This window comes from Triturus cristatus, chromosome 8 (assembly GCF_964204655.1).
Source record: "Triturus cristatus chromosome 8, aTriCri1.1, whole genome shotgun sequence".
Lineage (NCBI taxonomy): Eukaryota > Metazoa > Chordata > Amphibia > Caudata > Salamandridae > Triturus > Triturus cristatus.
In genome coordinates, this window is record NC_140591.1 from 810,450,911 (window position 1) to 810,477,165 (window position 26,255).

Genomic DNA, 26,255 nt, shown 5'->3' on the forward strand with positions numbered 1-26,255 from the left:
CCTGGCATCGGGCTGCTGTCTGTCACCACACTAATGGTCTTTGTTTGGTCTCTCAGGTGGAGGTTGATGGGACGAAACTGAATGTGACCAGTGAGTGGAACCTGGCATCACCTTTAACGTCCGTCACCGTCGATAGCACTCCCAGGACCGTGCAGGTACGTTTTCTTTCTTCTGATTACCATTTGAGGCAGACAAGCCAACTCCAAGCAACTCACACCTGATTTGTGTATCAGGCGTCCTTTATGCACCCACTCACCCTGTGAGAATGTGGTGCATTTCTGCCATAAAATCCCATTCACAATTCACACGCCTGTCATTCTTTTAGACAGCAGTCACTCTTCCAAGCAAGCAGTATTGCCAGTAAATATTTAACGTTAATAGTTGTATAACTGATTTGTACTTCAGTGACATAAATTACAGTTCTGCCAATTGCATGGTTCATAAAATAATGCAAATATGAAGGGAAATGGTAATGATGTGTTACTCCAGGATTAATCTTGCAATAGAGAGGGGGGGAAAGCAGAAATCAAGATTGATTACATATAGCTAGTAGTTATCTATGTGTTTTTGCCACTCAAAGCAAGTTCAGTGTAAGATGCAAAAGGGTTTTGTAAACAGAATAAGGAGGGAAATTGTGTTTTTTCGATCAATTTAAGCATTAAAGGCATGGGCGACAAACGGATTTTGGCGCCTTCTTCGTAGGCTGTGAAATGGCAAAAAGGTTTAATGGTACTTGTGTATCTGTAGTGTTTTTGATCCCCCATAACACTGTTATTATTATTATTATAGTTTTTATTATTCAGCATTTATTAAGCGCATAGCTACACTAAGGCATCCCAGCGCTTGCGGCCGATCAGAAGGAGGACTGAGAAAATTATAGTGTGGGATGTTGAAATAACCATATTTTAAGATGTTTTCGAAAGGGGAGATGGCGAAGTTCCGAGTGAAGGTGTGGGGGCAGGGTGTTCCAGAGTCTAGCTACTTGGTAAGAGAGGGATCTTCCTCCACTTCTTACCCTCTTAATTTTCGGAATGACTCCCTAATGCCATCATGGGGAACCTGACTTTGTCAGTTTGAACCTCTTTTGCAAAGTATTCGCATACCAGTCATAGGAGCTTTGTGTATCCGACGTGTCCCGTGGTGAAAAATTGCCACGGAATCTGTCCTCAGATGTTGTACAGGTCTGTACAGTCCTCTGAAAGGTATCTGAATGGTTTTTCGTTAAGGGGAATACTGCTGTCTTGAAAATGGAAAATCTGCCATTAAATAGTCTGTGTATCTGAAACCCCTTTTTGTTCTTGAAAGATTGGGCCAATATACTGGGTAATTAGTGGCCACAGATACTTGCCAGCCCACCAGCCCCATCAACCAGTACAAGCAATCTCTGTGTCAATTTTGACCCAACACGCTTGTTTACCTTTCAAGTGAGTTCCGTGCCAAAGAGTGCTCAGCACATAAGAGGCAGCTATAAATGCTTAGACGTCCCACTTAATTTTCATTGCTAAGTTGTCTTCGCCTGGTCATCGATCTTGTAATATCTAAATTATTGTAACCCCATGTACAAAGATTTCTTGAAGTAGGTGCTACAATAACTTCTGTTTGTACAAAAACAAGTGACAAGACTGGCCCTTGTATGAATAGGCCAGATCATAATATCTGCTCGGTGTCTCCTCACTGATTGATTTTTGAGCAATTGGTAACATTCCAGATGATTTGCATAACCAACAGAGTTTACTCGTATCCAAAGTACCTGATCTAGCTCTTTCATCACTACAAGCCAGCCGGCAATTTGAGGCTGTCATCCAATACAGGATCTCCCCAGAACCTTTCAACAACAGGGACACAGGTGGTGTTAGAAATGGGGGTCTCTAGTTGGCAAGGGTTTGCACCTTTGTCCAATTAGGGATCCTTCCTTCTAGTCAGAATAAGGGAGTTACACTCCTAAAATAACCCCCGCGTACCCCCTTGGTAGCTTGGCAAGAGCAGTCAGACTTATCTTAGAGGCAGTGTGTAAAGCATTTGCACCAAACCAACAGTAATACAGTTAAAACACTACAAACGGACACCACACGAGTTTTAGAAAAATATCCAATATTTTATATACTTAAAACAAGACCAAAACGATAAAAATCCACAATACAGTACTTAGAAATCTTCAATCAACAAAATAGACTTGAAATATAGTTCCTTGAAGTCGATAGCCCGGTCTTGGGCTATCACGGCATTGTGAACAACAAATCCAAACAGTTCTAGCTGACCGCAGCGTCACTGGCCAGCTACAGTGTCGGGAAGACCCGCAAAACAGTACCCTTAGAAATGCAGGTCGTCAGAGACCTCTCGATGAGCCCCGAAAGGCCGGCGTCCGTTGGGCCCTTGAAGTCACACATGTTGCATATCGAACTCCTCGCGTTGAAGTCGGGAGCGTCGGCAGGCGTCGGGGCTGTGGTGCGAAGTGCAGCGGTCCAGCGTGCAGTGCCCTCAGGTCGCGGTGCAGGCAGCAGCTCGGTGACGGTCGTCCTGCAACGTCAGTGAGACCAGGGCTGCAGTGTGAAGTGATGCGGTGTTCGTTCCGGTGCTGTCAGGTCATGGTGCAAGCAGCAGTGTCGTTGCTGAAGTGCTGTCATTGGCTGACAAACTGGAGTCGATGGCGTTGGTAGACCAGTGCCTCGGTGCGGGATGAGGATAGTGCGTCATGTAAATTACGAGTGGTGCCCTCGAACCACTGTGCAAGCAGCGGCGTCAATGTGGGAGTGGAGCGGTGTCGTCCGGGATACCAGGGCGAAGGCGTGAAGCGGTGCGGAGTGCAGAGCCCACAGGTTGCTGTGCAAGCAGCGGCTCGGTGGCGGCGTTTGCGGTGGCGGCGTCGATGAGACCAGGGTTGCGGTGCAGCATTGCGGTGGTGCCCTCTGCAGTGCCTTCTGGATACGGCGTCGGCTTCGGGTTGCTTTTTCTTCTGTTGCAGCACAAAACACACAGTCCCCAGTGCTGATGGCAGAAGAACTTGAAGTCTTTGCTGTTCCTGAGACTTCTTGAACAGGGGGCAAGCTCTACCTCAAGCCCTTGAAGAAACTCACAAAAAGAAATTGCAGAAAGTTCAGTCCAGTCCTTTCACTGCCCAAGACAGAAGCAGCCACTGCAGGCCAACACAGCAAAGCACACAGCAAAGTGGTAGTCTCTCCTCACAGCTTCTCCAGCTCTTCTACTTGGCAGTCTTCTTGGTTCCAAAAGAGCTCTAAAGTTCTTGTGTCTGGACCCCAATATTTATACTCTTTATTCCTTTGTTCTCTTAGGCAGAGAGTGTCTGTGCTTAGTCCAAACCAGTTTGGTCCTCTCTGGCCCAGCTTCCCAGCAGGAGGCAAAGACAGTATTAACCAAGGCAAACAGGGCCTATTCAGGTGCAAGGGAAATCTCGTCCCACCACTCTAAATGCAGACCGGGTCTATTCAGGTGCTAGTGAGAGCTCCTCCCACTACTCTGAATGCAGCCCAGGTCTAGTCAGCCCATCCCTGACTCATCCAGACTCTCTGGAGCCACTGCACATCCCCAGTCCCTGTCACTCCACAGCCATACAGTTAAAACACATCCTAGCAGAGGCACTCTGAATGGCTAAGCAAGAAAATACCTACTTTCTAAAAGTGGTATTTTCAAACACAGAATGTAAAATCTCCCTCACTAAAAGATGCATGTTAGCATTCTGATTTCAGGCATACTAAACTGTATTTTCCTATCTGTTCCCAATGGGAAGTTATATTTATAAGATGTTATAAATTAACTCCCATGCTTACCTATGATCCAGGTAGCCTTTCAATAGTGAAAAACGAAATGCAGTGTAATTCACTACCAAGACATGTCACACACATAAGTGCATGTCCTACCTTTAACATACACTGCACCCTGCCCACAGGGGTACCTTGGGCTTACCTTAGGTGTGACTCACATGTAAGAAAAGGGAAGGTTAGAGCCTGGCAAGTGGGTACACTTGCCAAGTCGACATGGCAGTTACAAACTGTGCGCAGACTCTGCAGTGGCAGGTTTGAGTTACATTTTCAGGGCTACTCGTGGGTGGTCCAATCAGTGCTGCAGGTAAACTAGTAGCATTTGATTTACAGGCCCTGGCACACTCAGTGCACTCTACTAGGGACTGACTAGTAAATCAGATATGCCAATCATGGAAACATCAATCCATAATACAATTTACACAGAGAGCATATGCACTTTACCACTGATTAGCAGTAGTTAAGTGCCGAGAGTCCTAAAACCAACAACAGCCGGTCGGGAAAAAGCAGGAGGAAGAAACAAAACGTTTGGGAATAACCCTGCAAAAAGGGCCATTTCCAACAGGTGGTAAAACTCTTGTGAAGGAGATTCCTCCTTAAGGAAAGAGACCCTCACACATCCGGCAGACTCGCTGTCATGTATCGTCAGCAGGTGGCCCAGATGTCAAGTATCATCATCCGGTCTGCTCCGAATCGGGCGGCGCTGCAATCCCCGATCGGCGACCTTAAAGGCGCCTTTTAGTGGAGATCTTTATTCCATTCATTGCCGGTTGGTGAGTGCAAGTGAGGGCCCTATGGTGAAGTGCGTGTGAGACTAAGTGTGTTAAAAATAAGTAGTGGAGATCCTCAACAAGTTTTAATAAGAACGGTCCCACTCTTAATTAAAAACAAAAACATGCGTAATCTTCCAGTGAGGGTGTCTGAATTACGCTCAAGTGGTCAACATGTTTCTTGCATTGGTCAAATAGACCGCAATTCTTCAGGACCAGAAAAGTACACACACACTTATTGGTGGTGGTAGCAACTAATACTTACCACTGATACAGCACCCTAATAAGTGGTTACTTAAAAATTAGTAATGCCTGTAATAGAAAAGATAAAGGGACAAATATACAAATCATGAAGATAAATTTGCTACAAACAATCTAAATACTAATCGCCTCATCAACTGCACCCAAAAAAAGTGTCAAGCAGTGTAAGTGATGTGTAGGTACACAACATGGTAACGAGTGTTAAACAAACTTCTTAGGGACTCAAGTGACATATTATTTATGTCAGACAAGGGCTGTTTGCAGAACTAATATGTTAAAAATATGCCGAAGAGTGTAAAACCTGATGAAAGAAACAACTCACCCTGGTGTTCAGGGCGTCCGGTTCCAGCGAGCAGGCGCTGAACATTAACACTGAGTAGTACAGTGTTCTGTGGACACAAAAGCACCCGTACATGGAGTGTATTTAAACAATGTCGTGTATATACAATAAAGGCTAACACATCGTTATCTGGGGGTGGCACTGTTACCTGGTTTAAATTCAATAAAAAAGATAATCAGTTGCATCACGGGAGGAGATAAAGGAATACAAGGGTGTCTGTAAGATTAAGATTCTTATTCTGTGGAAAGGTGACCGAGTCCACTGTGAGGAGTTTTGCAATTGGGTTAATACCTTAAACCCTTATCTGCGGTTTACCCATACTATTTCTGATAAACAAATCCCTTTTCTGGACCTCTTAATCCTACTGAAAGACCAGACTATGAGCACCACACTCCATCGTAAGTCCACCGACAGGAACAGTTTACTACACTTTGAGAGCTACCATCCTTTAGCTCTCAAGCAAAACCTCCCTTTCGGACAGTTCCTCCGTATCAGGAGGAATTGTAGTTCGCTACCTGACTTCATTAAGGAATCTTCGATTCTGACTAATAATCTCCTGCAACGGGGATATCAGAGTCATGCTGTTAAGAATTCATTCAAACGTGCCCGCAATAACAATAGGGAAGGGCTACTAGAACCAAGGGAACGCACCGTTGAAGACTGCCTCACATGTGTTTCTACTTACACGCCGAATTCGGCACAACTTAGAAACACCATTAAGAAACACTGGAACATCCTCAATACCGGGGTTCTTTCATTGACTACCCCGCGTTTTGCTTTTAAACGTACTACCAATCTGAAGGACAGGCTTATACACACTAGACCAAAACCACCTAACAACATTAGACAGACCACCTTATGGAACCTCCCTCCTGTTACAGGCCATCATCCTTGAGGCTCCTGTGTAGTATGCCCTCTCACTAAAGTTACGAAGAATATTGATTTCCCTAATGGGTTCACATGGCAAAACAGAACACACACCAATTGCAACACCCAAAATTGCATTTATCTGATCTTATGCCCTTGTAGTCTCCCCTATATAGGGATGACCACTAGACCAGTAACAACTAGAATTATTGAACATCGGAGCAATTTTCGGTGCAACAAAGATAACACGAAAATGACAAAACATTTTCTTGATAAGAAACATTCCCCTGACTCTTTTCAGTGGACAGTCCTCCAGTCCTTCAAGACCATTAGCAATGCTAAATTGTTCTCCATTGAACAAAGGTGGGTCATGAGACTATCCTCGCACCTGGCAGGGTTGAATGAAGACATCCCATGGGCTAGCCTACTGAACCGGTGAACCAATTCACTAATCTAACTTTGGCTCGCACACGATTCATCGTAGACGAGAAATGACACCCCTGAACGGGTCCAACACCACTGTCTACCTACCCCCACACAGGTACTTTTGGGCCGTTTTCCACTTCAGTATCACCCGTGACTCCCCTGTCAACACTTGACTGTGGGTAGTGTCCGTGTTTCCCCTACCGACTCCCCTTTTTATGACGGATTTCTATTTGCCCCTTCCGCTCCTTTTATTCATATAGCCGATGACTGGCATGTGAATATTTGCATTATACTGTGCATTCACGTTACCAGATCCGATGTGTATCATATGACAATCACCCTTGGGTTCCGTGATGGCTTTGTCAAAAACAATTTTTTACATTACCTGTGAATTGTTTTGACACGGATAACGCGGGGGTCTTTCTATCTTCCTAAAACCTTAACCTCCATGGGATGTATTGCTAATAAGCAGCATTATTACGCATTTGTGGACGCTTTGAAACAGCCGAGTTCTTGTTTATCGAAACCTCAGTCACGTTGCTTAGTAACCGTAACCAGGAGATAGAACCTAGTACACCACTACCTATTGGCTGGCATCTCTACCCCGGAGCGTCAATAGGACGTCTACTCTAATCCTTCCAAACTTACGGGAGCCTATCAGAATGGCTCTACTCTCCACACGCGCAACCGTTTGACGTGTGCCGATGAGCCCTCCCTGTTGATTGGCTCTTGCTAGCTATGTCTTCTCTCCACCAGAATCCAGGGTCGTCCACCGAGCTGGCGCGGACGGAAGTTAGTTTCTGAGTCTCTCCACATCGCGGACGGCTGTGAGTATTGACCACTGTCGGGGTGGCTCTAGAGACTCCTTGCTTTCCCTCTATTTTCTTGATCCTTTACTGAGGGCAACTTTAATAAACAATCGTCGTGGGGGCTACAGAGACTCCTTTCTGTTTCGCTTGATCCTTAACTGGAGGCTAGCTCAAATACGCGATTGCTATGACAATCGAAGGTAGCTAAGACGACTATCTTAATCTTACAGACACCCTTGTATTCCTTTATCTCCTCCCGTGATGCAACTGATTATCTTTTTTATTGAATTTAAACCAGGTAACAGTGCCACCCCCAGATAACGATGTGTTAGCCTTTATTGTATATACACGACATTGTTTAAATACACTCCATGTACGGGTGCTTTTGTGTCCACAGAACACTGTACTACTCAGTGTTAATGTTCAGCGCCTGCTCGCTGGAACCGGACGCCCTGAACACCAGGGTGAGTTGTTTCTTTCATCAGGTTTTACACTCTTCGGCATATTTTTAACATATTAGTTCTGCAAACAGCCCTTGTCTGACATAAATAATATGTCACTTGAGTCACTAAGAAGTTTGTTTAACACCCGTTACCATGTTGTGTACCTACACATCACTTACACTGCATGACACTTTTTTTGGGTGCAGTTGATGAGGCGATTAGTATTTAGATTGTTTGTAGCAAATTTATCTTCATGATTTGTATGTGTGTCCCTTTATCTTCTCTATTACAGGCATTACTAATTTTTAAGTAACCACTTATTATAGGGTGCTGTATCAGTGGTAAGTATTAGTTGCTACCACCACCAATAAGTGTGTGTACTTTTCTGGTCCTGAAGAATTGCAGTCTATTTGACCAATGCAAGAAACATGTTGACCACTTGAGCGTAATTCAGACACCCTCACTGGAAGATTACGCATGTTTTTGTTTTTAATTAAGAGTGGGACCGTTCTTATTAAAACTTGTTGAGGATCTCCACTACTTATTTTTAACACACTTAGTCTCACACGCACTTCACCATAGGGCCCTCACTTGCACTCACCAACCGGCAATGAATGGAATAAAGATCTCCACTAAAAGGCGCCTTTAAAGTCGCCGATCGGGGATTGCAGCGCCGCCCCGATTCGGAGCAGACCTGATGATGATACTTGACATCTGGGCCACCTGCTGACGATACATGACAGCGAGTCTGCCGGATGTGTGAGGGTCTCTTTCCTTAAGGAGGAATCTCCTCCTGACTCATACAATTTCATAACTTTTGATAGCCTCTGTAGGAACAGCATACCCTTATTCTTTTAGATTCATGCCTGGGCTAAGTATGCTGGACCTGTCCTAAATAGCCCCTTGTTCCTCCTCTTTTGGTATTAAAACTCTTGTGAACACATGGCCCTGGATCCTGGAACAGACTGAACCCATCACTAGGGCTAAGGTTAGACTAGTAGAAATTCTGGAGAGAACTGAAGACTATGCTGTTCTCTAGGACTTTTCTGTAATAATCTGTCTATCTGATAGAGACTACTAGCCGCAGATTCCTTCACGTAGAATTATCCCCAGGCGTGAGACTGGATCTGGAAAACATCTTGCGACTCCGCCCAGGCGTCGTCCTTGTATGTGATGTCAGCAAGGTCACATAAGCCTCACCCCGGCGCGCCTACGTCAGTTTTTTCCTTTTCTGCGTGCAACGTGGATCCGGTTTGTGCTCTGGGCCTGTTTAGGTCTTTCCGTTATGCTATTGCTGCGTGTGTGGGAACAGTGTGCGAATGCCTTCGAGCTTTAAAACTTGCACGTCGTGTGGCCGCCTCATGTCGGCGACGGATCCTCACCCCATCGGTATGTGGTGTTTGGGGGAGCACCACGACTCCACTGATTGTGAGGCGTGCCAGCAGATGAAGCTGAAATCCCGGCGGGAGCACCGGATGAAACATCTTTCGGCTCATGTGTTCAGGTCGGCGTTGTCATCTCGCCCGGCCCCTGTGGAGGGTTCTTGGACCCGCGGCTTCCCTCGCCGACTTGAATCTTCTCCCAGGTCGCAAGAGCGCCACTCACCTCTTGGTAAGTGTTGCAGTTTTTCCCCGAGGGTCGGGTTCCGGCCTGTCGGGGGCGTGGGCTCTCCGCGGGTTGTGCGGCCCCGCATGTCGTCCCCTTATCTGCCGTTTCCCGGCGTGGGGGCGACCAGAGCCCAGATGGAGACATATGCGGCGGCTTTGCAGGCCTTGCTGGCTTCTCCTCCTCCTCCTTCCCCTCCTGGGACGTCTGCGGATCCCTTGCAGTGTGTGGGGCCCTCCGCACCGACGCCGGCGGCTCAAGCCCCGACTGGTTCGGATCCAGGCTCGGAGGATGTGGTGCCGTTGGGGTGCGGCCCTTCAGAGGTTCCTCCTTCGGACCACGGCACCTCCCTGTGGTGTCGCGGGAGATCGCCGGGGCTCGGGTCGCACCCCCAAGCCCCTCTCGGGACAGGCGGTGGCCTTGTCCGGGCCGAGGTGACGCCGCTATGGCGCCAGCAGCTGAGGGCCCTGGCTGTGCCACAAGGGTCGGCGGAGGGCCAATCTCGCCCTTTCACGGGTCGCGGCTGGCGGGGGACTCCTCGTCCCTCCCCGGGCCCTTCTTGTTCTTCTACGCCGGCGGCAGCCTCGTCGGAGGTCAGGCCGGTGCTGTTCCGGCGCCGCCCCTTCTCTCCCCTGGCTCTGGCCCAGCTCCGGTCTCCTGCGCTGTGTGCTGTGTCGGAGGTCGCCCCGGCGTCTCCTCCAGCACCGGTCGACGGCGGTGTCCTGCCTCAGGTTGCGGACTCATCGACACCGGGCCGGCGTCGGGTCGTTGACTCGTCTTCGGACGTCTCCTCTTCTCCAGAGGTTCGGCGGTTGCTGGTGTCATCCTCTCCGGAGACGGTCCGCCGTGTCGTGGTTTTTTCCCCGACGTTGTCTAAAGGCTGCTCCTCGCCGTGTCCACGACCGCGGTCTTCGCCGGAGGAGACGCAGGTCCCCCACTCCTCGGTCCCTCTTCCTTCCTTCTGTCCTTGGCCCTTCCTTCCTCTTTTTGGCTTGGGGGATGGCCGCCTTAGCTTCCAGCCGTCGCCTAAGGAGGAGCTGCTTTCCCCTCCGTGGGGCCCTACGAAGGCGGGTGCGGCTTTCGTCTGCGCTGTTTCCACGGCTGTGGGAGTTTTGCGCATGGGTGATCCAGCTACCCATTTCCCCGCAGATCATCTTCTGGAGGTTCTCCATCAGGGCTCTGGTGGTAGGGAACTGTTGCTTCCCTTCGAGGGTTCACTCCACTCTTTTCTCTTGGGGAATTGGGGCCGTCCCGCCACGGGGGACCCGGTGCCCCAGCACCTTCTGCACCGCCACCATCCGGCACCACGTGATCCGGTGTGTTTTTCTCTTCACCCTTTGACCGGAGGCCCCCTTCTGCAGTCTGCCTTTCCTGCTTTGCCTCTGCTGTTGTCTCCCCGTCACAGGAGGCCCGCTGGCTGGACTCCTGGGGGCGCAATATGTTTGCCTCGACCAGTGCGGCTCTGCGGGCCCTTAACACACTCTGTGTTTTGGCTAGGGCCACTTCTTGCTTGTGGGACCCGGCATAGTCCCTTATGTCCGCCGCTTCTCAGGAGGGTGCCTGTGTGGATTTGAGACACCATGTCTTGGATGGCCAGGAGCTGGTGGCATTTATCCTTCGCTCCGCTCTGGACAGGGCTCCTCGTCCTGTTTCGGACTCTGCCCCCGTGCGGTCCTCTGTTATGCCCAGGTGGGTGGGGTCCTCTCGCAGACCCTCCTTCCCCTAAGGTATGGCTAGGGTATCTATTCTACGTGAAGGAATCTGCGGCTAGTAGTCTCTATCAGATGTACGAGTTACTTACCTTCGGTAACGATGTATCTGGTAGAGAAGATTCTAGCCGGAGATTTCTTCACAGCCCGCCCGTCCTCCCCGTTCTGCGAGGGCTTGTGATTTGGTCTTTTGCACTCGCTTCCCTGTGGGTGGCTGTGTCTTCTATGAGTACATTCTTTCCCTCTTTCTGTCAGGCTGTCCCTTTTCCTCCCCGTTGTCACATGGGAGGGTAGGTTTGTTGGTACTTCTGGTTCTTTGCGATCCTTGAGGTTGGGGTCTTTTGGCTGTGCCTCTGCCCTTGTTCCTGATGGGGGTTGTCACACTCTGTGATGGGGATGTCTTGGAATTTTGTCGTTCCCTGTGTGTCTCCGACTGGTTCCCCTTCCTTGTCTTCGGTTGGGGTTGTAGTCCTGTTGCATGTGATCTTGACATTTTACATATGTCCCTTGTCTCCGGGGGGGGTTGTCTGTACTGGCAGGGTTGCTGCTCTGTTCTTTATTCTTTCCCTGTCTTTGGGTACTGCAGTGCCAGGCGCTAAGGCGCTACTCTTTATGGTGGTGTTCCTCACCATTCCTTTTTCTGCTCTTTCGCACACTGTTCCTATACTCTCACAGTTTTGTCTGCTGGCTCCACGTTGTGGTGCGGAAAAGTTCTCAGAAGAAAACTGACGTAGGCGCGCCGGGGTGGGACTTATGTGACCTCGCTGACGTCACGTACGCGGACGACGCCTGGGCGGAGTCGCGTGATGCCGTCCTCCCGGCGCACGGGGATGCTGGGCAAAAAAGTTTCCGGAGCCAGTCTCATGCCTGGGGATAATTCTACGTGAAGGAATCTGAAACTAGAATCGTCTCTACCAGATACATTGTTACCGAAGGTAAGTAACTCGTACTTTAATGGTTTCCTGTTCACGGTAATCTCTAGATTACACAGCAAATTAGCCCAAACCTTTATGAACTTCTCACAAACTACCCCCGGAGGGAATAATTAACCTCACCATCTTAGTCGGTTCACAGGATGAAACTCTACAGAATCTTGGGTGTGAAGGACTGCCATGTGACTAATTAGGAACTGTAATAATTATCAGCCTGTTTTTGTTCCTATGGGGTTCCTCAGCTTTCCTATCATCCTTTATCCTCGCCTCTCCACCTCACAGCACTCTAAAACTGCTTGAAAGTGGCATATGGTGCCAAACAAAAATAAGTACAACTTCAGTCTCCTTTAGTGCTATTGTGCCATTACTCCACCGCTCAGCACTGTCACTAAAAATTCACATAAAATTGTTTTCTGTACCAAGCTTAAAGTGGCCGGGAGAGCCTATAGGACTCATTAAATTAGCAATTAGAGTATTGTCTTATATTCCTCACACTGTTTAAACCACTGGATCCTTAAAATATTGCATGTTTCCATTTCTAGAAGGAAGCTCAGCACAAAGTTTCTGTCCTATAATAGGGATCACATATAAAATTAGTAATGCTCTGCTATCTAATGGGAGCTCATTATATTAATGATATGTCATGTAGTTGAGAAAAATTGATCGCAATCAAGAGTTGAATAAACTCCAGTAACTGCAAATTCAAAAAAACAACAAACATTAAAGTAACACAGCTAAAATGTTCTAATATATGATTAAGGAGAGTCAAGTGAAATAGATCAGTGTATAAGAAATCTATATATGTTTTAATTTTTATTGGGATTTTCTAAGGGAGTAGCAAGAAAAAGAATCATATCTTAAACAGTGCAGAGCAAGCAAGTGAGTCCAAACAAACTAAGGGAGTTCAGATGGCTGATGTTTTTTGTTTTTCAAAAGTTCACACCTCTAGACATTTTGAATTATGACTTTTAAAATAATCCAATAAATCAAAAACTGCCTACTAAGGCGCACCACCTTCAAGATTATAGGGGTAATAGGTGGTTGCAGAGGGGAAGGGTTACCCCATGACATTTTGGAGAAAAGTAGTCCATATTGTGAATTTTACATACGTTTTGATAAACATTGGCTAAGAAACATTCTGATGGATACTTCCTATCGCGGATTCCTCGCCTTTAGATTATCCCAGGCACCAGACTGGATCTGAAAGATTTTTCAGCATAGGTAATGCACACCAGTATGTCATGTTGCGTGCTTCAGCTCTGTCCCAAAAGTTGCATGTATGTGCACCTAAGCACTCTAGTATCAGTTCCTTTCTTTCTGCACCTTTAGACGCAGATCCGGAGCTAGGTCCTAACATTTTCCCTTCATTGACAAGCTTTTTCTCTCATAAATACCTTTCCAGTATGCAAGGGAATACGTCCTTTCATAAAAACACAGGGTTTAAGTATTGTAGGGACTGTCATAAGCAAATGTCTGTGACAGATCCCACTAGATGCATGTGTGGTGTTTGGGGTCGGGTCACGACTTCATGTTGTGTGAAAGGTTTTCCCTAATGCATCTGAAGGCAGTCTGAGAACCCGAAAGCCAAGCTGCAAGTCGCCGCGCAACAGTGAACATTGCAGAAAGACAGTTCCTGCTCGAGGTCAAGGACAAAGATCCATTCCCGCTCTCAGGGCCAGTCCTGTCCCAGGTTGTCACCGCGATCCAAGTCTTTGGGTAAGTCAGAATCCAAAAAGAAACACAAGAAGCCCAAGTGGGCCTCGTCCAAACTTTGCTACACTCCATCTAAGAAGTCTCGAAGATGTCAAGGTGCCATTCAGTCTTGTTCCCGGTCCTCTACTGAGGATGTGATTACACAGCTATTGCTGGTGCACCCTGTATTCCAAGTTTGTCAGAGAGGCCACTATACATTGAAGTGTATAAGGAGGCCATGCTCTGCAACTTCAGCACCCTACTGGCTCTCTCTGGTTTACCTTTGGGTCCAATGGATATGCAGAGGCCTCCAGGTGTTTACTGTCAGTGGCTCTGCCCTCAGCACCAGCTGTGCCTCCTGAACTCATTTTGGAATAATCTCCGACTGCGTAGTGGACTCCGTCGCTTGCACCAAGATCCATGCCAGTTTCTGCCGCATGAACACTGATGCCATAGGAGGATATTGAGGCATTGGTTCAGTCCGTCTCTCATCTGAATCTGTCTCAACCTCGGCTGAAGCTGCGCTCTGCTTTGTCCCTATGTGTCTGTTATTTACCTAACAGCTGACCTCCAGTGCTCCAACAAATATTCAGATCAGATTCTGATCAGAGCCAACCAACTTTTGGTGATGGTTGGAAAGAATTCACCCCAGAATGTGATGATGCCAATTTTTATTTGGACATATGAGACGCCAGTGGGCTGTACACATCCCCTGACTTGGGGTGTAGTATCACCGCCTGGTCCTTCTACAGAAGAGTCTGCTTCTTTTGCCATGGTCATTAGACAGGCAGCTGAAGTCTTAGATCTACTATTGCCTTCTATTGACGTAAAAAAACAGCGTCCTCATCTGAACATCTACTGCCACTCAACAAAGTCATAGCAGTAACTCGCAAGGGCACTTGGACCATACCCTGCTCTTGCCCACCAATAAAAACAAACAGGTGGCACATCGTCACATACCTGCTTCCTAATGCAGCACCCTACTCCTGAGACCCTGGTAGTACAGGCCTCCTTTAGCAGGGATGACGCCCGATTTTTTCCCTATTACCCACTGGACAGAGCATCAGAAAGAATTGGTAAGAGGATGTTTTTTTCCACTAGCCTCTCTCCCAGGTCAGTCAATGTCAGCTGTTTGCTAGGAAGGTATTGCCATGCATTATGGGACTCGGTTGCTGAGCTTTTACCAGCAGTTCAGGTAAACTTTTGAGCCAATTTGGCACAGACCATTCAAGATGGCCAGGGTATGGCCAGTAATGTCATCTGGCCAGGTCTGGAGTGCTTAAGCTGAGCAGTCATTACTAGCGTGGTGCTCGGGTACCATGTGTGGATGAGGTCCACGTGCCTTTCTGATAACGTCACTCATGGATATGGCTTTTGATGGGTCTTGCCTCTTTGGCGAGAAGGCCTACTCTACCCTCAAGTGAGCCATTTCTCTTTCCACATCTGCAAGGCAGTATCCCAACAATTTTGCCCCTTTCGAGGCATTGCTAGGTGTTTTGCCTTCAAACAACGTCAGGGACCACCACCCCAACAACAGGCACTCCAGTCCTTTCAGAGTCAGGGTAGGGTATCTGGTAGACAACATCCAGGCCAGTGATGTCACTGAAGTTTGCAGCCCCCAAGCCTCTCCTGCAGTAGCTTCCAGCCCACTTTAGTTTGTCCTTGGTGATGAACGACCACCTTATAGAGTATGGATCATTCACTTTCTCCACATTTGGCAAGCCAAAACATCCAACAGGTGGGTCCTTCTGATAGTCCAAAGGGGCTACACGTTGCTACTCCTTTCCGCCCTGCTGGCTCCTGCACCTACATTGGAGCAGCTTTTGGAGGAACATTTGTTCATTTTGTTGCAGAAAGTTCAGGCTTTTTTTTAGATAGAAGCCATAGAGAGAGCCCAGGCCTCAGAGATCAGAATTGTTTTTTTCTGTTATTTGCTAGTTCCAAAAAAGGGCAGATGCCTTTTCCCTAATTTAGATCTTCGAGACCTCATTTTTTCCTGCGTAAGGACAAATTCAAGCGGCTCTCACTCACCCAAGTTCTATCTTCCCTGGAACCAGGTGACTGGATGGTGGTGTTGAACCTGCAGGATGCTTATTTCCATACCCCTGTCCTGAAGGCCCACAGACTCTACCTGTAGTTTGTGGTGGGCCAGAAGCATTTTCAGTTTGCCATTTTCCCTTTGGTCCTCTCCAGTGCCCCTCAGTGTTCACAAAGATGATGGCGGATTGTCACAGCGTACCATTAAAGGTTTGGTGATACCAGTCCTCCCCTACCTAGATAACTGGCTGTTGAAGTGGGCTCACCACAGCCAGTCTTGGACCACTTCTAGGTGGTATTGAACCTCCTTGCATCGTTAGATTCACAAACAATGTGCTAAAGTCTCACCAGAGTCCTTTACAGAGGCTCCATTTCATCCAAGCCATTTAGGATACAGTGCACTTTCTGGCCTTTCCTCGTAATAACAAATCCAGGACATTTAGGCTATGAGCCTGATGTTTCAGGCTCAGACCTAGTTCACAGTGAAGGTGGCTGTGAGGCGTCTTTTCCTACTGGCCTCCATCATCATGCTCTTTGACCATGCCAGGAGGTATATGTGGGCTCTGCAGTGGGGTCTGAAGTCTGTGGCCCCAGCACCAGGGAAACCTTTCAGAATCAATCCAGGTTTCGGAGGCAACTGCAAAAGATCTCGAGTGGTGGCTGTTCAACTGCAGTGGGACCAGCACTAGACCGATCTCACTACTCCATGCAGAGCTGACCTTGGTGACAGATGCATCACTGCTAAATTAGGGAGGTCACCTGAGAGGTGGAGATCAGAGGATTCTGGTCTCCGGCAGAGACCCGCCTCCACATCAACCTGCTGGAGTTGTAAGCTTGTCGCTTAGTATTGAAAGCCTTCCTAACATCCTTCAAGGAGAGGCAGCTCCAGGTTCTCACAGACAACACAGCCGCCATGTGGTATTGCATCAAGCAGAGTGGGCTGGGTTCATGGGCTCTATGCCAAGAGGTCATGCATCGTCAGACCTGGCTGAATTGTACAGGACCTGGCAGGATCTTTAAATGCAATGTCAGACAAACTCAACCAGTGACACCTAGTGGATCACAAACGACAGTTACATATGGAGGTGGTGCCAGGTGTCTTCCAGCAATGTAGGGGGTCCTGGCTTGATCTCTTTGCCTCTCCTAAGAATGCAGAGTATCAACACTTTTGTATGTTGGAGATTCGAAGAAGGGTCTCCCTCTGAGATCCTTTACATCTAGAGAGAGGCACTGGACTGAGAGAGGCACTGGACTCCTGTATGCCGCCACCTCTTCTCCCAGGAGCTCTGAAGGAGATAAAAAACAACTAACCCCAAGTCATCCTAGCGGCTCTGGATTGGGCCAGAAGGTAGTGATATTCTTTAATTTCATTCCACCCCCTGTTGCAACTGTAGAGCAGGTTTTTGCTCCCAGGTCTAGCAATCTATACCTCTAGGTGTGAAGACTGACTGGCTGCAGTTGACTGCAGTCATTCTACCTCCCGAAGTAGTGGCTGTCATAATCTGAAAGAGACTTCTAGCCACATATTCCTTACTTTAGAATTATCCCCAAGCATCAGATTGGATCTGGAAATTATTAGTTTGCAGTTCCCCTGAGTGCTGGTAGGTAGCATCATTCGGCTCCGTGTGGCGTTATCCGCGCCAGAAGTGACGTGCGCGGTGCCTATGTAGGCACCACCCCAGCGCGCTGATGTCATTTCTTTTCTTTCCATGACAGTCAGTGCAGATCTGAAAAAGATCTACCCATTCACTCTTTTACTGACCTTTTTTAACCCTTTTGTCTTAGATTTATGAGACATTGTCTCCTCGCGTGGCAGAGATGTCTGTGAGGAAGGCGGAATTTAATACTGGTCGCTCCTGTCACCAGTAAATGTCAGGGATAGATCCACACCTCGTCTGCCTTTGGTGCCTCGAGGGCGACCTCAGCACTAAGACCTACGTTGAATACTGCAAAATGCATCCCAAGGCCTTGAGGGAACGGTCACACAAACTGGTTGCTGCTCAGTGCACAACAGTCCCGATCCAGGTCGAGAGGAAGAACCTGGTATTGGTTGCGGAACTATTCCAAGAGCTCGTCGTTTAAGTTGTCTGGGCGTTATGGGAAGTCCCACAAGCATAATAAGAACAGAAGCATTTGAGGACTGGCTCCGCAGTTGAGCCTACACCAGGGCTGTCTCCATGCCTCTCAGAGCTTCCTGGACCCAGAGCGACCCCACCCAACTCAATGAGTTTTATGAGACCATGCACCTCATATTTGGGTGGCCCTTCCCCGCTGGCCCACCCTTGGGCCCTGCGGGCACAGGAGGGGTCCCCACTGGTTTTCTGCAAGTGGCCTCATCAAGGGGCCAGTCGAGCCTCTTGTCCTGGATCCATGGGCGGACGGTGCCCAACGCAGTTTGAGCTACCTCTACCTTCCCCAGCGCCGGCTCCATTGCCGAGGTCCCTGGCACGGGTGAAGCCGTTCACAAACTTATCCCTGACTGTAACATGGAGCCGGATGTGCGTTGTCCGATGCCGACTCTGGTGCTGACTGGAGGCATGCCTTCCTGGCTGGAGCCTGTGCCCTATTCCTATGGACTAGGACTTGGGGATGGTTGGGTGGGGCCATTGAACCCTGATGAATACCAGCCCCTTGATGTCACAGAGGACACCTGGTGTGAGGATCTGGTATATACCAGTGGTCTGGACATCTCACCTGATACTGGTTTGGTCTCTCCTCCTACCGTGGCTATGGAGAAGAGAGCCCCATTTGCTGTGGTGGTGAGAAGGGGGACTGAGGTCCTGGACCTTCAGTTGCCCTCTGTGGCGGACGGGCCAGTTGACCACCGCCCATCAGCTGCAACCTTCAACCCTCTTTTAGTTTGCCTCCAATCATCATGGGCATCCAGTGGGAGGCAGGATACATTACCCCCTGCACTGGATGTCGATTACATCCGACTGCTGGTTTCTCAAGATTGTCCAAAGGAACTACTCCCTCCCCTTTGTGACCACCCCTCCACCCATTTGCGACAGTCTGACGAAGGATCACACCTCTTTACTCCACCAGGAAATTACAGCTGTCTTGGCCAAGGGAGCCAGATAGATGGTGTTAGCATCAGAAGTAGGTTGTAGTTGTAATCCTGCTGCTTTCTGTTGCCCAGAAAGGACGGAGGCTTTTGTCCTGTCCTAGACCTGCGTCCGCTCGATTTCTTTCTGACAAGGGAGAAATTCCAAATGCTCACAGTTGCTGAAGTCCTGTCTGCCCTAACGCATCTGCACAGCTGGTCAGTGAACTGCAGGCGCTGTCATCTCAGCCACCATGGGTCTCTTTCTTACCAGACAAACTCTTCTTTCCGAGTAGATCATCTTTCTTGCCGAAGGTAGTCACCCAATTCCACGTGGGCCAGTCCATCACTTTGCCTACCTTTTATGCTCCGTCTCATCTCTTTAAGGAAGAGGAGAGACTCCACCACCTGGACCCAAATAGAGCATTGTCATTCTATCGCACAAAACCGTTCCGGGTGAACGATCAACCCTTCAAGGGAAATGTTGGAGCCACGAAAGAAAAGGCAGTGCAGAAACGAAGCATGTCCTGATGGATTGTACTCTGCATCTGAAAGAGACTATTAGTTATGGATTCCTTACCTTAGAATTACCCCCAGGCGTTAGACTGGATCCAGAGAATTTTTTCTCAGCAGTACCCCTGCACGTCTGTAGGTGGCGTCGGTCGACTCCGTGTTCGTCGTTGGCGTTGTGATCGCCGGGATGACATCTGATCTACTTAAACGCCGCCCCTGCGCGCTGACATCAGTTCGTTCTTTTTCCGCGCCAGCCTGCGCAGATCTGAACTAAACTTTTTCGACTTTTTATCGACCCGGTGAATGAGAGATGTCCAATTGTTGACCCGTTTTCAGCCTTGTGACTCCTGTTGCAAGCTGATGTTGGTCACCGATCCGCACCTCGTGTGCCTTTGGGGCCTGGAGCGCAACCACGACCCGAAGTCGTGCTCCGACTGCCGGGCTCTGAACCCTAAGTCTTTGCGGGAGCAGTCTTGAATGCTTTTGGAGGCCTGGCAGTCGGCTCCGCGCCATTCAAGGTCCAGGTCAAGGGGAAGGTCACGGGACCAGTTGCAGAGCCACGATCACCATTCGTCATCGAAGTCGGGTAAGTCGAAGCACAAGAAGAAGGCAAACAAGCATGTCGCTCTTTGCCTTCTCCCCGTCCGTCGACTGAAGCAACGCGGGACATGGAGGGTCGTCGTTTTCCGGCTCTGCCCTCGGAGCCTGCTGGGGCCACTCCACTCTTCCCTCCCTTTCCAGGAGCTGACTCCTCCAGTGTGCCTTCAAGCCCCGCGGACTCGGCTGGCGGTGCTAGGCCTTCGATGCCGGCGGCTCCGGCTTCAGCATCGCAGGGCCCCCAAGGATCCAGGCCTGGATCCGTGTCAGCACCGGTCGACCTCACAGGACCTTCCCGGCCCCGAATCCTCGGACGATGTCTCCGCCGCCTCCGACGCCAGTTGCGCCCCCAGCTGGCGTCGACCCCGGCCTACCTCTCGACTTGGACATGGAGCCGGACCGGTGTCGAATGACGCCGGTGCCGAAGAGTACTTTTGTACTGTTGTAATTAACCTGGCGTTCCCTATCGCCCTGAGTGGTAGCCAGATGAGGAGGATTGGGAGGGGTCTATTGACCCTCTTGCAGACCAGCTTGAAGATTCCCGGACTGGAGAGAGGAGTTGGGTGATGCCAGTGGTCTGGATACCTCCGCAGACCTTGGTATGCTTTCGCCCCCTACCCTGGCTATAAAGGAGGGAGCTTCCTATGCTGTGGTGTTACATAGGGCGGCTCAGGCCTTGGGCCTTGAGCTTCCTACGGTGGCAGTCAGGACTAACCTCCTGACTGAGGTGCTTGAGCCGGCAGCAGCCTCTTCAGAGCCCTTGCTGCCTTTCAATGATGCCCTCACTGACGTCCTTCTGGTCCAAGCCTAGCACAGGGGCTCCTGTGGATAGAATGATTGCCCGATGCCACCTCCCGGCCCCGGGCAACCTACTTTTCCTCTCCCAACACCCTACCCCCGAGGGCTCCGTGGTTCAAGCCTCATCCTCGAAAGAAAGTGCTTTCCTACAGCTCCTCAAGATAGGAAATCCAGGAAGATGGACGATCTTCGGAAGAAGATGTTTTCTTCCGCCACTGTAGGACTGACGTCGGTGAATACCGCAATTCTCTTGGGCTGTTAAACACATTCGGTGTGGGGCACGGTTGTGCAAGTGCTGCCACAGTCCCCGGAGGAGGCCCGGGCCGTGCGCTCCTGCGCTGTTGCTGAGGGTCGGAACGCAGCAAAGGTCACCATCCGGTGTGGGCTGGATACAACCGACTCACTGAGTAGAACGATTTCCACGTTCCTTAGCCCTGAGGCGATATGCCTGGCTGAGAACCTCTGGCTTCTCTGGGGATGTCCAATCCACCCTTTTGGACATGCCCTTTAATGGCCATCGCCTGTTTGGTGACAAGACGGACAACGCTCTCAATCGCTTCAAGGACTCTAGGGCTACGGCCCGGTCCTTGGACCTTGCAGCAACTTCTCGCCCCATGCAGTCTGCCTTTCGCCCCTTTCGTGGCCACGGAAAGGGTGCCCCACCATGATCCACCCAGAGCCACAGGGCAGCACAAGCCACCCAGTCTGTGCCCAGCCGGCGACACGGGACCCAGTGTCGTGGGTCCAGGGGGCGGGTCAGTCCACCAATGCCCCCCCCCTGCAGCTGCCTCCAAACCTTCCTACTCCGACTTTTCAGGGCCACCAATTGCCAGTGGGCGGCTGGATCCGCCATCACCTGCCCCACTGGCACAACATCACATCGGACATGTGGGTTTTCTCAGGGACCTCCTCCGCTTCCTCCGGAAGGAGAAGTTCAAAATGTTGACATTGGCTCAGGTCCTGTCTGCCCTCAACACTGGAGACTGGATGGTAGCGTTGGACTTGCAGGACGCTTATTTCCACATCCCCATCCTGGCAGCCCACAGGCATTTACCTGCGGTTCACGGTAGGCCACAAGCATTTTCAGTTTACTGTGCTCCCCTTTGGCCTTACAAGCGCCCCTCGGATGTTCACGAAAGTGATGGCGGTGGTCCTGGCTCATCTGCGCAGATCAGGGGTTCCTGTCTTTCCCTATCTCGACGACTGGCTGTTGGAGGCGAGCTCGCCCCAGACTGTCGTTTCCCACCTCCCACGGGGGGTGGCAGAGCGGTCCTCGTACTCCTAGACCTGTCAGCAGTATTTGACACCGTGAATCACACGGTGTTAGTGCAGCAGCTGAGGGATGTGGGGGTCGAGAACACTGCCTTGGCCCTCCTCTCCTCTTTTCTGGACACGAGGGAGCAGAGTCTGTATTGGGATGGTCTACAATAGGATAGTTGCCATCTTTCATGTGGGGTCCCACAGGGATCGGCCTTATCCCCGACAATGTTCAACACCTACGTCACTCCATTGGCCAGGCTTATCAGAAGGCATGGATTTGCTTTGGTCTCTTATGCTGATGACTCTCAGCTCGTGATCTCTATATTCAATCAGCCAGAGGCCACAGTCGCCAGTTTTCATGCATGTCTCACTGACATCATGACCTGGATGAACCATAGCTTCCTGAAAATTAACACAGATGAAACGGAGGTGATAGAGTTTGGCCAGGGCCGATCCCTGTGGAACGACTTTTGGTGGCCACTTGAGGCTGGGGAATGCCTGTGCCCTGTCCCTAAGGTCAGGAACCTCAGAGTCATCTTCGATGAACAGCTAAATTTCTCTGCCCAAGTTAATAGTCTCACTTCCTCTTGCTTCTTCTTATTAAAAACCTTGAGAAAATGTTTTCCTTTTATCTCACAAGAATTGCAAAAGACGGTGGTGGTGGCTCTCTTCCTGTCCAAATTGGACTACTGCAATGCCCTCTTTCTGGGCATTTATAAGACCCAGATGAGAAAACTGCAGTCTTTACAGAATGCTGTAGCAAGATTACTTTTAAACATTCCTAAAGGATGACCAACCTCGGCAGGAATTAAGTCACTGCACTGGCTCCCCATCCAGCAGCGCGTAAAATTTAAGGCCTTATGCCTGGTACACAAGGCACTTTATGGTGGTGCCGAGTATATCCCAAAAATGTTCCTACCTTACACCCCCTCTCGAGCTCTTAGATCCGCAAATCTGGGCCTTATCCAGATTGCTAAGATTTGGCGGGCAAGATGGGGTGGCAGGACTTTATCGAACTGTGCGGCAAAGCTATGGAACAAAATGCCAATGGCCATGAGATTTTAATCTAAACGCCAGCTCTTTAGGAAGGATTTGAAAACATGGCTGTTTACCTTCACCTAGTCCTTCTGGTAATACAGGCCGTACTTCCTTTCACATACACTAGCGCCAAGACGCCACGGCAATCGAGCGCTCTACAAACATATATCCTATCCGTTCCTAGCCACCTCCAGACTACGGCGGGCCTCCTCCACTCAATGGTGTTCACTGTCAACTCCCCGAAGTCACACCTGATTCCCTCTCAGAAGCTCCTTTTCATCGGAGCTGTTCGTGATACAGTGCAGTTTTCGGCTCATTCTCCCGATCAGCGAGTCCAGGATATTTGTGCTATGATACCGATGTTTCGGCCTCTATCCCGGATTTCGGTGAGAATGACCCTGATGCTGCTGGGCCTCATGGCCTCCTGCATCCTCGCTAGCAACCCTCCCTCATCCGGACACCTCCACAGCATGCCCAGTCTCCCAAACCCTTTCTCTCTCTAATGACCTCTCCCTACCCACCACTAGACACACCCCCTCTCTCAATTCCTCCTGCCAGCACCCTCCTCCTGATATTCCTATTATTCGACTGCCTGTACAAATTCCACCTTCTCCAAACTGTCTTCCCCCCCTTAGCGAGGATGTTATTTCCTCTCTCTCCCCTCAAGACACCTTACCATGTCAGAACACAGATTATGACTCTGTGCACTCCCTTTCCGAATACACGGGCCTCCCTTCGTCCACCAACCTGAGAACGCGTCTCCACCACCCACCCGGCCTCCCAACCCACACACTCCACAGACCACTCTCCCCGGAAAACTCGGATCCTAATCTAACACAGACCCTATCTAACATCGAAAGCTACCTTCTTACCTTGTAGTCTGAACTCTCCCAGTTCAGGAAAGATCTTTCCTTGTCGTCTGAACTCTCTCAACTCAGGAAAGATTTTAACTCCCTCTCCTCTGAATTCCTCCTAAACCGCGCGATCTCCCCAAGCCCTGACGCACAAAATGCCTCCAGCCTTCAACAGTGGAGAACCTTTCCCCTGCTGCAACTGTTCCCACCGACCACCCCGTGCCTCGAGCCATCTCTCCCCTTCAGACCTCCTTGACCTTTGTAACTCCTACCTCCCTAAATACCCAATTGACCCTTCCCCCCCACTCTACCATTCCCGTGATCCTGGGGACGTACAGAAACCCTTCCTCCCCATCTCCCGTAGGCCCCCAACACAACTTACCGCTATCCAAACATGCCCTCCCCCCCATAAACAACCCAAAACCCTTCATATGCATGCTGGTCAATTGCCGCTCAGCTGTCCCGCATGCGACTGAAATAGCTAAAACCATTCTCAGCGAAGACATTGACATTGCCTTCCTTACGGAAACTTGGCTCAAGGTCCACTCTTCATCTATCCTTGACCTACTCTCCCCCCCCACCCCCGGTTATTCCATACTCAGAAAAGATAGACTAGATTGAATTGGAGGTGGTTTAGCTATCATCTTTAAAAACGAACTTCAACGCTCGCTTGTCAAGAACTCTGACCCTGCCACCTTTAAATACCTCAGAGCAGAACTTAAAATTCAGGGTGCCTCCTGGTGAATCCCTTCCCTTCGCTGAGGAACTTTCTGACCTCCTCACCCAATCCTCACTTTCCAACTCTAAAAATCTCTTCCTTGGAGACTTCAACCTCCACTGGAATTATATCAAAGACCCTGCTGTTCATCTCCTCGCGAATCTTCTGGAGATTAGTGACCTTAAACAAATTTGTCACTCTCCAACTCACACCGAAGAGGCTACTCTTGATGCCATCATCACTAATAATGATTTGGCCTCCCTTTCCAACATCATCCCCATCGACTGGTCCGACCAACACCCCATCCTCTTCACGATCACCACTATGGCCCACCTCCTCCCCGCCAAAAGCATCAAACACAAGAAATTGACCAGAAACGTTCATCTTAGTCAAAAAAGTGGTTGTGGGAAGGGTTTATACATATATAGGGAGTTCAGAACAAAACTGAAACACAAAAACATAACAATGCGTCCTTTAGTAATTGCGGCCACATATATCGTCGACGTTTCGACCGTAGTAGACATTCACGGTCATCATCAGGACAGATAAATAACTATCTGAGCGTCCAGACCAGTTAGATAAAACATCTATATATGTGGCCGCAATTAATGAAGGACGCATTGTTACGTTTTTGTGTTGTTTCAGTTTTGTTCTGAACTCCCAGTCTATGTATAAACCCTTCCCACAGCCACTTTTTTGACTACACATTGTATTGTCGATTATTTTTATTGTTTGCGTACCGTGTTGAGCGCCACTGTCCCTTATGTGTTTCAGTTTTTTAAGAAAATTGTTAATAAATTTTGTATGAATTTATAATTGTCTTTGTTATACATAGGTTTCCTGATTACTTTTTTCTTTTCATCTCTTCCTGCTTTTCTCTTCTCCGATATGTTAGATTGACACATTTCTTTGTATTTTTGATTTTTGATGTATGTATTGTCGCTTTGAGCCTCTGTTAGAATTCCAGTATTTGCCCCTGGTTCAGGTTTGTCAGGGTTGCTCCTGTTGTTCATAACTACCCCAAAAACTGACTGCCACAAATGAGAAATGTGAAGAAATTGCAAATTTCTTCGCTGATAAAATCACCAAAATAGATCAATCCTTCCTCTTAAATCCCATCTCTCCCAACCCACTACTTTCTTATGACATCTCTCCTGAATCTTCTTGCCCATTAAATCCTCCCCAGGTCCCTTCCCGTCTCTCGTCTGTTATCTTCCCACCTGAATCCAACCCTTTTCTCCCCCAGCAACAAAACAACAATGCCTCCTGGCATAATTTTCTCCCTGTCACGGAACACGAAGTCTATAACATCATCTCTAAGGTTAGACCATCCTCTCACACCAAAGACCCTATGCCCTCTAACCTTGTCCAAGACCTAAAACATATCATCGCCCCACTCTGGACCACCATTATAAACTAATCCCTGACCACTGGATGTGTTCCTGCCTCCCTCCTACTGGGTCAAATCACACCGATCTCCAAAAATCCCAACGCAGATCTCAACGACCCAAATAACCTCCGACCTATCTCCAACCTCCCTCTTCCCACCAAAGCCCTTGAAAAATGTGCCCTGCTCCAACTGGACAATCACATCAACACTTTTGACCTCTTTGACTCACTGCAATCCGGCTTCAGAAAAGGATGCAGCACAGAATCGGCCATGCTCAATATAGTGGACGACATACATCACTTACTTGACAATGGCGAGTCTTGCCTACTGATTCTCCTCGACCTTTCTGCTACTTTCGATTCAGTTAACCACACTGC

General features: G+C 49.2%; 1 protein-coding gene across 1 annotated transcript in view; it reads left to right on the top strand.

Moving 5' to 3' along the window:
• The window catches only part of PCCA (propionyl-CoA carboxylase subunit alpha), a 2,516,110-nt gene that overhangs the window by 1,832,656 nt on the left and 657,199 nt on the right, over nt 1-26,255 (top strand). Inside the window, exon 20 of the mRNA XM_085622263.1 lies at nt 57-155. Coding sequence (XP_085478389.1) covers nt 57-155 — 99 coding nt within the window. The remainder of the gene's footprint in view (nt 1-56; nt 156-26,255) is intronic.